The sequence below is a fragment of the Peromyscus eremicus genome, chromosome 19 (genome assembly GCF_949786415.1).
Source record: "Peromyscus eremicus chromosome 19, PerEre_H2_v1, whole genome shotgun sequence".
NCBI classification, from domain to species: Eukaryota; Metazoa; Chordata; class Mammalia; order Rodentia; family Cricetidae; genus Peromyscus; species Peromyscus eremicus.
In genome coordinates, this window is record NC_081435.1 from 23806692 (window position 1) to 23820931 (window position 14240).

Below are 14240 nucleotides of genomic sequence, written 5' to 3' on the forward strand. Positions count from 1 at the left end.
ATGCAACCACACATGGGGGTTCATGTCTGTAATCCTAGCATCTGGGAGTCTGAGGCAGGAAGAGCAGAGTTTAAGGACATCCTTAGTTACATAATAAGTTTGAGGCCTGAAGAAGCTGAATGAGACCCTGTCTCAAAAACAAGTAATAAAGTAAATAAAGTATGTAGCACAGTGCAATTGCTGGAAACCATGCTTCCTATACTCTTTGTCAAATGTGCAATGCAATATAAATCTCCACCCTCCCCCTCCTATTTTTTAGGTTTTACTGTGTAAGCTTGGTTGGCCCCTGCACTTGAGACGTTGACCAGGCTTGCCTCTGCCTCTCAAGTGCTGGGATTTTAGATGTGTGCCACCAAACCTGACTTTCCACCTCCACTATTTGATTAATACTTTATTCTTTTTTTCATTCTTTTCCAGTGTGCATACTTAAGGGTCCTGTTTCCTCCCCTCCCCAGCTCAAAGAGGATCCCCAGCACAGCACGTGGTCTACTGCTGTTTACCTATCCCAGACGAGTAGGGTAGAGAATAGTCAAAGAAAACTCTTGTTTTTTAGGGACTTGCTGCTACTACTGTAATAGTGAAGTGACTGAATTACCACTTTCTAACCAATTAAAAAGGAAACTAAAAGTCTGCCCTTACTGGTGCTCACAGCATGAGAGCATTTATTGAAAACTTTTTGTTGTTACCTGAGACTCCAGTTTACAGAAGAGCCAGGAACCTCTATGGGTTTTTTCCCCCCCTTACTGACATCAACATTCAGTTCTTGAAAAAGGACTTAAAACTTTGGCTGAGGTGGGAGATGGTGGTGGAGATTTAATAAAAAGTGGTTTCCAGTTCCTGAAGAGGAAATATAGTACAGTCGACACCGGTTCCTCATATGCCAGCTTCCTCCCTCCCTCTCTGTCTTAAGTGGTCCGTGCTCCCCCCACAACACACACCCCGCAATTGAACCACCTATGATGTCATAATCACAATCCCATTACCTCATCCTGCTGGGGGGGGGAGGGGGAGGCGGATAGAGAAGGGAGGGAGTGAACAGCCTCGGGCCCGCCTCAGCTTTACAAAGTATTTTGGGTGAGAACGAATTACAGAACAAGAGGACACAGCCCCGCGACCGTTATAAATCCCAGGTTTACAAAGGTTCCAGCAGATCCCGCAGCTAGAAGAGGGGCTCCAGGGACTCAGAGCAGGCCCTGATCGGCGCTTGGACTACATTTCCCAGCAGCCTTCACACTGAGGATCGGTCCTTTGCCGGGGGAAGGAGGGGGGGGATGCTTACAGAAAGATGGCCGTTTCGGAAGGGATAGGAGACCAGGTGAGAAGGCTGTGGCTAATACTGTTTGGGGGTCTGAGTTACGTGAGACAGTTCAGTTGGGAAGATGGGGCACTGGAAGGATTGGACAATGGCTTTGTTTACCTTTATCCGACATGGCTTCCCCTACGGGCTTCAGGATATGCTTCCAACTGGGCGCGTCCACTCTGGGCGATCTTTTGGAGGGGGTGATTCGTTAGTGAGGACGCCATCCCGTCCCCAAATCGTAGCTCTGGGCTCCTTTCCGACGGCACTACTCTGGAAAGGATTGAGGGAGAAACCACAGAGGGCCCGGGTCTCTTCGGGCGGTTCCGGGGGATTCGGCGAACAGGAGCGATCCCCCCACCCTCCTCGAGGGCCCGTTGGTTCGTGCCAGCGCCTTTTAAGGGCACCGTGGGGCGAACGGAGCGCTCAGAGCTGCTCTGGCCGCGGCCCTGGGAGCTGGAGGAGCCGCGGTAGGTAGCGGAGGGCAGGTGGTGCTGGGGCCTCGGGGCGGGCACCGCGACCGTCCCTCCCTCCCTCCCTCCCTCCCCTCCCCCAGCCCAGCCGCTGGTGCGGCCGAGCCTCGCAGGCCGCCTCGGCGGGAGAGCACGGGACCCGGTGGGGGAGGGGGTGGCGGAGTGCATGTCCCAGACCCTCCCCATCCTCCGCGTCCTGAGTTCGCTTCCCGCGGTCAGATGGGGAACCCGAATGGGAAGAGGAGAGCGACAGTCCCCCTGAGCAAACCCTGGAGTGCCCCCCCACCCCCCACCCCCGGCCGGTAGATGCCCCATGCCCCACCCCGCGGGGACAGGCAGGGCAACAGAGGGAGAGGTTGAAGATTAGAGGGAGCCTAGCCGTTTGCGTTTTCGTCGTGGTGGGGGGATGGGTGCACCCCACTTGTCACCCCTATCTTCAGCAGAACCATATGGAAGAAGAGCATTCTGATAGCTTTTCCTGCACCTCCCTCCCTCGCTTATGTTTTCCTTCAGTTTCTCCCAGCGGTTTGGGACTGGGACCTGGGGGGAATGCCCCCAGGGAATTTATGACTTTCTTTTCCCCTGGCCTGACTGGATCCGAGGTTGTCCAGGTTTCTGCACAACCTCAGTCTCCCTGAAACACAAGTGTCAGGGGTTCCTTCCATCCAATAGGCGTGGGGGGTCTAGTCGTTATCTTAGGGGGCTTGTGGTGGAGGGAGAGACCCTGGGTTGAGAGTTAGGCCTGGTGGGGTTGCTGGGAGGGCCGAGCGGCCTGCTGCTCAGTGAAGGGCTGAGCCTTGTGCCAGTAATGTTAAGCAGAGAAGTTTTAACTTGTTTAGTCAATGTTGAGGGCTGTCTACCCTTCAGATACACAAAATGGAAGGGGAAGGAAGGCCGCCAGAGAGGCCTTCTCACACTTTTTTTTTTAATGTCTGCTTGAGAACGAGGAGGCCCCTTGCAGAGCTGGTTTGCCTTCTTTTGTGTCCTGGTTTGATTCCTTATGGCTTCCGTTCTGTTCCCCCTCTCAGCCTGGCCTGTTTTAGGAAACTCGGGCTGAGAGTATCAGTTGCGTGGTGGTAGTTGCATTGTTCCAATTACCGCTGTGTGTGGCCACATCCCAACAATTAAAATGCAGAAAAATAGAAAATCACTCTCTTCAGCTGCTCCTAGAGAGGGCTGGGAGTTTGCTGTTTGTCCAAATGCCTCATGAAAAGCTTGAAAGTTTTTTCACTCCCTGCTCCTCATGGCTGGTCAGCCTGGGGTCTCTAGGGTAAAAGTCTCCACTTAGCTTCCCTTGTTGATTTTTGAGGGCAGAGTTAAGAAAATAGGAGCAGAAGAGAGTCCAGCTTTACCTTCTCCCACCAGAACGCAGGGGAAGCAGCCGAGGGGAGGTCTCAGGAAGCTGGAACTTTGTTCCCAGTGGTAGTAATAATTATGCATGGAAATGATAGTTAACTGTAATGATGATTGACTCTTCTGCACCTTTTCTTCCAAAGAACTCCAAATACACCCGAGGGTACTTTACTCTTCTTTGTTGCCTTCCTCGGAGACGATGCCCTCTTTTTTTGTAAGGGGATGGTCTCCCCCTACCCCACCCCAGGTCATAGGAGGAAGAGCCCGAGCCCTTAGGCTCTTCCTTGATGAGCAAATGAGGGAGGATGGCATCTAGCCAGAGATAGACCCTATTGCCTTCTTCATCTTAATGATATCCCCACTTCGGGCATGCCAAGGCTTTGAGAACTTATGTGAACTCCTATTTTTTTATAGGCCAGTTGGTAAGGTATTGTTCATGTAGCCTCGTTCTGGTATAGAATAAGATGGTTATATCCATTTTACGTGGAAGCAGGAATGTTATGTGGTTAGCTAAAACTGACTGAGCAAATTGAATTAAGACTTGGTGGTGGTGGTGGCAGCTTTCTCGTTTTGTTTTTAGACAGGATTGTAGCCCAGGCTGACCTTGTGAGCTCTTATGTTCCTTCTTGCACCTCCCAGGTGCTGGGATCCCAGGTGTGTGCTCAGGACTGGATTTCTTGGTTGGTTCTTCTCTGTACTAGTTAATGCTCCACGGCCTCAGGTCTGCCTGTAGGTCATTTATGGGAAGAGGTAAAAGAAAAGACATTGTTGACCTCCCTCTTCTGAGCAAGCCAAGGCCCCTCAGGTAGTAAATGTGTGGGATTTTGAAGCTTGCTCCTTGATAAAAAATAGTTTGCTTCAGTCATAAGGAAGAATCTTGGTTAATTATATCCATGGTCTTTGAGTGGGATCATGAAAAAAAAACTTGGTTGAATGAAGTCATGGAGTTGTTTTTAATATCTGTACAGTTGAAATGTAATCGGAACCAACCACCCTGACCGTTCCTTCCCATTGTATAAGAGAATACCCACAGTATCTACTGGGGAAGAGTGATGTATCAGCTATTCAGGCCATAGGAGGGTTCAGAATCCTATCCTGATCTGAAGCAGAAAGCCATGCCTTGCTCCTCTCCCGGCACTAAGCCCCTGTGGTTTAGGAGAAGGGTTCCTTTCTTGGCTTCTGGCTGTAAGATAAAGAGAATATTGTGCTAATTCGGTATGAAATAACCATTTGGGCATCTCTCATTTGAATCTGTTTTCTAAGTGGTGCTGGTATTCTAGGTAGACACAACAGAGCATAAGCCAGGTGAGGAGTGGCAAATAGGTTCAATGTGCCATCTTCGGTTTATTCTACTGGATATCTAGAGTGCCAAGTTCAGTGTGTTTCTGAGGCCATCTTTAGGCTCACTGGGAGAGTGCTATGATCAATTAACGATGTCTACGGAGGCCTGGCCTAGGAATGCTGGGGTATGTGTGCCATGCATTCTCCAGCTCTGCACCAGGTACATCTCTAATGTTACTTGGGGCTGATCCCTCTGTGATTGGCAGACTCAGCAGGCATGACTGGAGAGGGAAGTCCCAATGGTGCTAGAACGGTGCTTCAGTGGCAGAAGACGGCTCACGAGTGAGATCTGGAAGAACGACAGGGAAGACATCCGTCATTTGCTCCGAAGTGTGCAAGTCAAATCCTGGGCAAAACATGATAACCCTGATCACTGAGCAGCTACAGAAGCAGACTCTGGATGAGCTGAAATGCACACGCTTCAGCATCAGTCTGGTAAAAGACCAGTATTCCTCCTTCCTCATGATCTTCCCCCTCTTTTTTTTTTTTTTTTTTTTTTTTCTGGAGGCTGTTTGTTGCTACAATTTTCCCCTTGTTCTGTGTTGTATGAAACATGCTTGTACTGGAAAAGCCCACTAACAGCTCAGAACCCAGCCCAAGAGGAAGGGGACAGGGACACTAACATTTGGGCGAAAAGGGCTTTGTAATGTTTGAAGGTGTGGCTTATTTCTCACCGACTTTGGGAAGAGAACAACACAGGAGTCTCTTAATATCCTGGTAGCCCATGAATATAGGGAGAATGTAAGAGGTCTCTCTAGAGGTGTCCTTGCCCTGAACCCAAATAATGATGGATAATCTCTCTCTTAGCCTTTGCCTGATCATGCAGACATATCCAACTGTGGGAACCCTTTCCAGCTTGTGTCTGGTAAGGAATCTGTGGTTTATATGTATGTGTGTTTGTGCTTCTGTCCACACATTTCTGTGATTAATTTTTAATGGCCATAACTGGTTAACCTACCTTTAGGTTTTGCGATGGGCCTTTTGTTTTGCTTTGTTTTGTTTTGTTTTGAGACAAGGTCTTACTCTGTAAACCAGGCTAGCCTTGAAGTCACAGAGATCTGCTTCTGCCTCCAGAGTGATAATAGTGTTAAAGGTGTCCTGCCACCACACCAGCTTGGTTTTTTTGTTTTGTTTGTTTTTGTTTTTCTTGAGACAGGGATTCTCTGTGTAGCTTTGGCTTCCTGGAACTCATTCTGTAGACCAGGCTGGCCTTGAATTCAGAGAGCCACCTGCCTCTGCCTCCCAAGTGCTGGGATTGAAGATGTGCCCTGCTGCTGGGCACCACTGGCCACCAGCTTGTTTTTGTTTGTTTGTTTTTTGTTTTTGTCAAGGCCACCTTCTGAGAGTGCTATCTATCTCTATTTACTGTCTTGTAGGAAAATCATGTTCAGTTTACTCTTTTGTTTTTGGGGAAGGATCTTGTAGCCTAGGCTGACCTAGAACTCCTAACAGTCTTGCTATTGAATGCTGGGTTGCAGGTGTGATCCTAGATCAGTTTAACTTTTCTAATGTAATTGCTTTGAAGAGGTAATACATTTACATAGTTTAAAAATAGCAAAAATATTACGTTGATAAAAGTCATCATCTCCTGTTTCCAATCCATTTAGCTCCTAGTTCCTCCCTAAAAGTACCTTCTGAGGGCTGTGGTTCAGAGGCAGGGCGCTTGGCTGGCACGTGTGAGGGAGGCTCTTCCTTTGCTCTTAAGAACTATGTGTGGCGTGGAGAGGCAACTCCTGTTATTAGGTTTGTGGTTGTTTTACATTTATTATATACAGTGTATGCACATGTGTGCTACAGTGTGTGGAGGTCAGAGAACAATTTACAGCAATCAATTCTCTCCCACCACATGGGTCCTGGGGATGATTGAACTCAGGTCATTAGGCTTGACCTGAAGCACCTTTACCCTTTAACCATCTTGTTGACCTATAAACTTCTTGTTCTCTTTTTTACATGGGGGTGGGGGTGCTGTGCATGTATGAATGCAGAGTACATATATGGAGGTAAGGGAACACCATGCCTCAGGAGTTGGTTTTCGCTTTCTACCATGTAGCTTCTAGGAATTGGGGATCCAACTCATCAGGCTTGACAGCAACTACCTTTATCTGTTGAGCTTTCTTGCTTGGGCCCTGTTAACTAGTTTCCTATATATATCGAACGATCCAAGTAGAATTTTTTTTCTTTCTTTCTTTCTTTTTTTTTTTTGGGGGGGGGGTAGTACTTGGGATTGAACCTCTGAATAAGACATACTAAGCAAGCACTCTGTTACAGGATGGTGTAGGTTGAGTTTTTCTGTTGCACCAGTCAGTTCTGTCCCGCCAGCAGGCTCCCAAATAACTACACAGAGACTTCTTATTAAGTATAAATGTTTGGCCGATAGCTTAGGCATGTTACTAACTAGCTCTTATGTCTTAACCCATATTTCTTTTTTTATTTTTTATTTTTTAAGATTTATTTATTATGTATACAGTGCTCTGCCTGCATGTATCCCTGCAGGCCAGAAGAGGGCATCAGATCTCATTATAGATGGTTGTGAGCCACCATGTTGCTGGGAATTGAACTCAGTACCTTTGGAAGAGCAGTCAGTGCTCCTAACCTCTGAGCCATCTCTCCAGCCCCCATATTTCTTATTTACACTCTACCATGCGGTAGTACCTTTTTTCAACAAGGCATATTTATCTCCTGCTTCCTTTACTCTTACTGGCGACTCCTTGACTCTGCCCTTCTTCCCAGTGACCTCTCAGTCTGGCTTTCCCACCTAACCTCTTCCTGCCTAGCTATTGGCCAGTCAGCTCTTTATTAACAATGAGAACAACACATCTTCACATTCCACAGCAAGACTGCATCTCAACTCTTTATTTTATCTTGAACTGGCTCTGTAGTTGAGGCTGATATTGATTCTTGCTCCTCTGCCTGCCTCCTAAAGTGCTGGGGATTCCAGGTGTGTGCCACCATGCCCAGCTTTTTTATCTTGAGATAGGGTTTTTCTAAATGTCACAGACTAGCTTTGACTTTGTAACCTCCTGCCTCAGCCTCTGGGATTACAGGTCTATCTCACTAGGCCTAACTCATAATTTCTAGTTTTGTTTTTTTATTATACTTATGGAGGGGCGGGGTATGTGTCCTATGGCCTGTGGGCGTTGGGTTGGTTCTTTGCTTCTACTTTGTAGATCTCAGGGATGAACTCAGGTCATCGGGCTTGGCAGCAAACACCTTTATTCTCTGATACATCTCGCTAGCACTTGGATATCTATATACAAGTAGAAGCAAATATAAGTATCTGCATTATTGCTTTTTTGGCACAGAGTTTTCTGTTAGTCTCTGCTTCGTTATAGCGTAGTGCAGCTGGGTGCCTTCCCCGGTCTGTGCCGAGTGGTGCCTGTTTTACGGAGTTGGACGTTACTACACTGTGTGGATCTGTAGTAGTTTACCTAGTCCCTGTTGATGGAGATTTGGGCAGTTTGCAGTCTTCTAATTTTGGGGCACGTGTGCATGTACAATACGTGTGTATGTATGCATATTTGACACGTGTCAGGTGTTCTGTCCTGTCCCTCTGCCTCACTCCTTTGAGACAGTCTTTCATTGAACCTGGAGGTAGGCTGGCAGCCAGCAAGCCTCAGTGATCCTCCTGTCTCCACCCTACAGCCCCAGATGTGGGTGCCTGGCTATTTGTGCTAGGATCTAAACTCCAGTTCTCAGGCTTACACAGCAAGTGTTCTCACCTACTAACTAACCACCTCTCCAGACTCCTTTTCTATTCTTTACAGAGAACTTTAGTGAATAACTCTGTCCCCAGGTCATTTTTAATATGTGACAATACATCTGAAGTGTAAATTCCTAGAGTATGAATTAATCTAAGGGCCTATGATCATGAGTATAACTACGATAGCCAGAAGCTCTCTAACCTGTGTTGCTGGGCTGCTACACATCTCCTCTCTGGGCTACCTGGCAAGCAGCTACACTCTTTCTCTTGTTGAAAAAACAAAAACACAAACACTTGCTGAAGGCCAGGTCTTATGCATAAGGATCCCTGACCCCTGCCTCATGAAGGCTGGTAAGTAGAGGAACTGTTGACCAAATGCTTGCTGTCGTCAAGTCTGATTTTATATACTTGGATTTGTGCCTTTTCTAGAGAATTCTTGAGAAAACTTGGAATAGGCCCATTGTCCTGTAGTGAGCTATTTCCCCCAAATCAGTCTTAAATGGGGAGGTAGAGGCAGGAGGATAAAACGCATTCAAGGTCAGCAGTGGTTATGTAGCATTGAAGCCAGTTTGGGTTACACGAGACCCTGTCTCAAAATAAGTCACAATTTGGGGGGACTAGAAAGATGATAAAGTGCCTGTAGTGTAAGTGTTTGGATTTGTCAGGGTCCCCAGCATTTACATAAAATCCAGGAACGATGGCAGAGTCTATAATTCCAGTGCCTAGAGAGGTAGAGACAGGTTGGCCAGCCAGCCTATCCAAATTGATGAGTGACAGGTTCAGTGAGAGTCCCCACCTCAAAAAAAAAAAAAAAAAAAAGGATGTCATAAAGTGCTTGACGACCAGAGTTCCATCCATACATAGGACCCCCATGATGGAAGGAGAGACTGATTTCCCCAAGTTGTCCTCTGACCTTCACACACATGATTGTGTGTGTATGTACATGTTCGTTTGTGTACATGTACATGTGGGTATGGACAAGAGTCCACATACATTGAGCTCAGAAGTCAACATCTTATGTCTTGCTCAACGGCTCTCTACTTCATTTTATTTTTAAATTACATTTATTTATGGGTGTGTGTGTATGTGCGCGCACGCGCCAGTGCTTGGGAGGCAGAGATAGGTAGATATCTGTGAGTTTATGGCCAGCCTGGTCTACATAGAAAATTTCAGGCCAACCAGGGCTATATAATGAAACCTAGTCTCAAAAAACTTTTTTTTGTTTTTTCAAAATTAATAATGAAGGCCTAAGAGGAAGGGAAGCAGAGTATATGCACAAACAAACGTGAAAGAACAAAATTAACAGAGTCTCAGGGGTTCTCGGAGCACACGTTCTGCCTTCAGACCCCCGGCATCTCCCTTGCCTTTCCTGAGGATGAAAGCAGTTGCTTAGCTGCTGGATTACTTCCTGTAGACAGTACTGCCTGCCTTGGTCCTGGTGCCACAGAAGAGAGGAAGAAGGGCCGGGCGGTGGCGCACGCCTTTAATCCCAGCACTCGGGAGGCAGAGGCAGGCGAATCTCTGTGAGTTCGAGGCCAGCCTGGTCTACAGAGGGAGTTGCAGGACAGCCAGGAATGTTACACAGAGAAACTCTGTCATGAAAAAAAAAAGGAAGAGGGCCAGAGAAGGTGAACATAGGCCTGATTTTCAGAACTCATGCTGGGAGCAGGGAAGGTTGGGTTGAAGGTAGGGCTGGTCTGGGAGCCTGGGGGTGAGTGGGGCATACACACAGACATGCAGGTTTCTCTTGACGATTGTACCTTTGAGAGGAAGTGGCAGATGGTGTGTAAATGTTCTTTATTCCAGGTGGGTTCTTAGGATGAAGGTAGCGTAGTATAGTAAAGTCTGGATCCTGTTTTGTTCATTTGATAGCTACACACTTTGGAGCAAGTTAGACGGCTGTTCCCTCCTTCATGGAGATTTTTGTGAAACTACACCAAGTATTTGCTACATGATGTGATGCGGAAGCTCTTATAATATGTTAGCTGTTGTTAATCCTTTTTATTATGAATGCCTTTCAGAAGGTGCTTCCTGGAGGGGCTTGCCCCACTGTTCCTGTGCTGAGTTCCAGGACAGCCTCAACTTCAGCTACCATCCCTCAGGCCTGAGCCTGCACCTCAGACCACCCAGTCGGGGAAACTCCCCGCAGGAGCAGCCCCTCTCCCAAGTACTAAGCCCTGAACCCCCAGACCCAGAGAAGCTTCCTGTGCCCCCTGCTCCTCCATCCAAGAGGCACTGCCGCTCACTCTCGGTGCCTGTGGACCTGTCTCGCTGGCAGCCAGTGTGGCGGCCCGCCCCCTCCAAGCTGTGGACTCCCATCAAGCACCGGGGCAGTGCTGGAGGGGGTGGGCCGCAGGTGCCTCACCAGAGCCCCCCGAAGCGGGTCTCCAGCCTCAGGTTCCTCCAAGCTCCCAGTGCCTCTTCTCAGTGTGCCCCAGCCCACAGACCCTACAGCCCTCCTTTCTTCAGCCTGGCCCTGGCCCAAGAGTCCGCTCAGCCCTGCGCCACCTCCCCTCAGAATGGTTCTTGGGAGAGCGATGCTGAGTCCCTGTCACCCTGCCCACCCCAGCGCCGCTTCTCCCTGTCCCCCAGCCTGGGCCCACAGGCAAGCCGCTTCCTGCCCTCTGCCCGGAGCTCCCCTGCATCTTCCCCAGAGCTGCCCTGGAGACCTCGGGGTCTCCGCAACCTTCCCCGAAGCCGCTCGCAGCCTTGTGATCTGGATGCCCGCAAAACTGGGATCAAGCGGCGTCATGAAGAGGACTCCCGGCGCCTGCGGCCTTCCCTGGACTTCGACAAGATGAATCAGGTGGGACTGGTAGGCCCGCAGAGTTAGAGGAGTGGGAAGACTTGGGAAGACCTTTCTTACAGGCATCCCTGGGAACTCGTCTCGAGTTTATGCTAGGAGGCCAGTCTGGCTTGCCTGGGACCTTTTGATTCGAACCTTTAAAGTCTTCTGCCTCGTCAGATTAACCTTTGATGTTCAGGGAAACTAGGCTGAGACGTTAACCTTCCGACAGGGATCCCTGATTGTCCTGCCAGAGGCACACCCCCCTCCCCCCAGAACTCCCAAGCCGCAAAGGTTCTGTCACCAGACTCCGCTCCTTGTGCTTAGGGTTGAGTGTGCTCCCTGCAGGTCACTGCCTCGTGCGAGCCTGTGGAGCCTTCCACAGCTCTCCCAAGCCCTTTGTCCAGTCCTAGCCCGAGAGCAGTTGCTGCGTGTGCTTCTCCACTTCGTCCATGGTTTGCTTTCTAGATCACTGGGTCACGGGTCTCTGAGAGTTTGTTCAGCCATTTGAGAAGCGTTCATGGCAAAATCGATGTACTTGGCTCTTCTCGGGCACTGGCAGGCCGGAGTGGTCAAAAAGCAGATGGTGGTGTTGACTTCGTGGAGCTTATAAATGAGTTTGTTTGTTTGTTTGTTTGTTTGTTTTGAAGAGGTCTTTCTGTTTATCCCAGGTTGGCTTCAGCCTCCTGAGCTATGAGAGTTTGGATCCCACCATGCCCCATTATAACTCACAGCGCCCATTCTTTTTTGGGGTGCCTGTGAGTGAACCTGTGTCCTTAGACATGCTATGCAAATGCTCGGCCACTGTGTTAATACTCAGCCCCCAGGCTTCTATGCTTTGTTGTGGTTCGGGCTTGGTTTGGTTTTTTTGAGACAGGGTCTAATTATTGTAGTCCAAAACACACTGTGTAGACCAGGCTGGCCTTGAACTCTCAGAGATCTGCCTGCCTCTGCCTCCCAACTACTGGGATTAAAAGTGGAAACTGGAGTTCTTTCCTTAGAGAATGTACACGGATACTAAATGTTCCAAATTTTATGATTTGGAAGCTCACTCTAAAACCTAGAATTTCTGCCTTCAAGTGTAACTGAGAGAGACACTTTAAAATTTATTTTTGGAGGGCCAGACATGGCTCAGTGGTTAAGAGCACAGGTTCTCTTCCAGGGGACCTGGATTTGATTCCTAGCACCCACATGGTATAACTCCAGTTCCGGGGGACTTGACTCCTTCTACCGGTCTCTGCGGGCATTGTTTCTATCCACGTGATACACAGACATACATGCAAGCCAAACACCCATACATAGAGAATAATCAGTGGAAAATTTTTGAAATTTTATGTTACTTTGGGAAAGTAATGTCTTTGTCTCAACTTTGTTGTCTGACAGAAACCATACTCAGGAGGAGGTCTCTGTCTCCAAGAAACAGCTCGAGAAGACAGCAGCATCTCTCCACCGTGGTTCATGGCCTGTAGCCCCCCACCTCTCTCTGCTTCCTGCAGTCCTGTTGAGGGGTCATCCCACGCGCTGAGTGAAAGCGAAGAGGAGGAAGAGGGGGCTGTGCGGTGGGGTCGGCAAGCACGACACAAGCGGACACTGTGCCAGCAGGACTTTGGGGACCTGGACCTGAATCTGATCGAGGAAAACTAAAGCTGAGAGGCCGCTTCCTGGGGCCACACAGACTGACTGTCTAATGGCTACTAACCCGTGTGAAGGCCCCAAGGCTGAGGGCCCAGCCTGGGAAAGGGGGTGAGTGGAGGGCTCTGACTCAGGGCAGCCCAAGTCTTCTCGCTCCAGCAAGCTCGACCATGCCAAGAGACTGGCCGGGACAAGATAAACGGAGCTGGTGGCGAGAGGGATAGCCCCAGAGCAGACCCTCCCCATGGCGGCCCCGAGTGTGAGTATCCATCCCTGCCGCTGAGAGCAATGGGCAGGGAAGGAGGGGGTCTCCTGACCCCAGCTCGGGGAATTTCACTAGCCCCTTTGCTTCAAAGGGCACTTGTGTCTTAGAATTTGGCCAGGGTGGGGGCGTTCAGTCAGCCTCCTCGGAGAAATTGTGTGAGTGCGTGTGTGTGCATGGGCGTATACTTGAGGAAAGGTGTGTTTGTGTGGCCTTAGGGAAGGAAGGCAGTTGCTCCTTTAACAGCAGAGCATCAGGATGCCCCCAGAATCTTGACTTCTTTCTTTCTTTCTTTTAATATGACGTTGGGCTTGTTCAAGGTGTCAAGAGTAGAGGGGTGCTTTTTTTTGTGGGTTTTTTTTTTTTTTTTTTTTGGTCTTCCTAGCTCTGGAGCCAGGCTTTTAAGTTCATAGCATTACTTGCTCTGCAGACGGCTCTGTTTTGGGGTCCAAGTACGGTGACCTCAGCTAATGGTCTTTTCCTCAGTCCCACCCTCTCCCACTAGATAAATCTAGTATGGAGGGCTTGTAGGAAGGTCACATTCATTGTGTTCATCGGATTATCTAAGCTGTACACTGTACACAGCCTGCCTCTCTTGTTCTCTGAGTAGGTGCAAACAAGGGCAGCTGAGGCAGAACTGAGGAGTTCTCTCTTTTCTTCACCAAGGGGACCCTCTCATGTTCTGATCTTTCAAGTCAGAGACAGAGTTGATCCCCAGAATATGTGGAGGCAGACCTGTAGCAGGAGCACTGACATTTAGTCCCCAGAAGTCCTGGAGCCCAGCCCAGCGCTACCTTTGGAGGCTGGCTGCCGTAGGGAAACTTATTCTTGCAAGATCTAGGCTGAGTCTCTTTCTGATCTTCAGGAAAGAGGAAGGGTGCTGAGCGTCTCATAGTTTGCTTGTCTTCCACCCTTGCCAGGAAATGTTTGTTTGCCTCTAATTGGTCCTGCGAGACCACGGAGAGGCTGGGGTGCACTGAGGGATTGGCTGGGGATGCGTGAGGCGAAGGCTCTGAGAAGCAGCAGCTGGGAGTTTGTTGTTGTTGGATTGGATTTCCTTTTTTCTTTCTTACCCACAACTGCAGCCGGTGCCGCAGGTCCCAGTGGCTACAGTCATGGACTTAAGATTGCAGATACCCTGGTAGGGTTGGCACCAGGAGGCATGCATATAGAAGCTGCTACTGTTGCAGTCTGTGAGGCTTTGTTTAGAACACCCTGCATAACGCATTTGGACCTGCCCTTCCCGTTTATCATAGTAAGGGCATTTTTCTGTTCAATTTCAAGGGTGTCTTCACGGGAGGTAGCCATGTCTTCTTGAGCCTGTGGCCCTCAGGTTCTACTTTTCCAGGGCTCCTCCCTATCTCCTGGCTAGTTACCACATATTACCACTGGGCTAC

General features: G+C 49.0%; 2 protein-coding genes across 4 annotated transcripts in view; one reads left to right on the top strand and one right to left on the bottom strand.

Moving 5' to 3' along the window:
* Cdc25c (cell division cycle 25C) overlaps window positions 1–1806 on the bottom strand; it is a 30526-nt gene extending 28720 nt beyond the window's left edge. The window contains exon 1 of the mRNA XM_059246640.1: window positions 1418–1806. The gene's annotated coding sequence lies outside the window, so the exon portion shown is untranslated. The remainder of the gene's footprint in view (window positions 1–1417) is intronic.
* On the top strand, window positions 1013–12626 carry Fam53c (family with sequence similarity 53 member C). Of its 3 annotated transcripts, none has more exons than XM_059246644.1 (5): window positions 1013–1074; window positions 4671–4899; window positions 5272–5329; window positions 10186–10970; window positions 12333–12626. In XM_059246644.1, the coding sequence occupies exons 2-5, from the start codon at window positions 4822–4824 to the stop codon at window positions 12591–12593; spliced, it is 1182 nt and encodes a 393-aa protein (XP_059102627.1). In that variant the 5' UTR covers window positions 1013–1074; window positions 4671–4821; the 3' UTR covers window positions 12594–12626. The 3 variants fall into 3 exon arrangements, with proteins under 3 accessions (XP_059102627.1, XP_059102625.1, XP_059102626.1); XM_059246642.1 differs by having other exon boundaries at window positions 1017–1315; XM_059246643.1 differs by lacking the exon at window positions 1013–1074 and adding an exon at window positions 1651–1767.
* Window positions 12627–14240: the final 1614 nt, after the last annotated feature.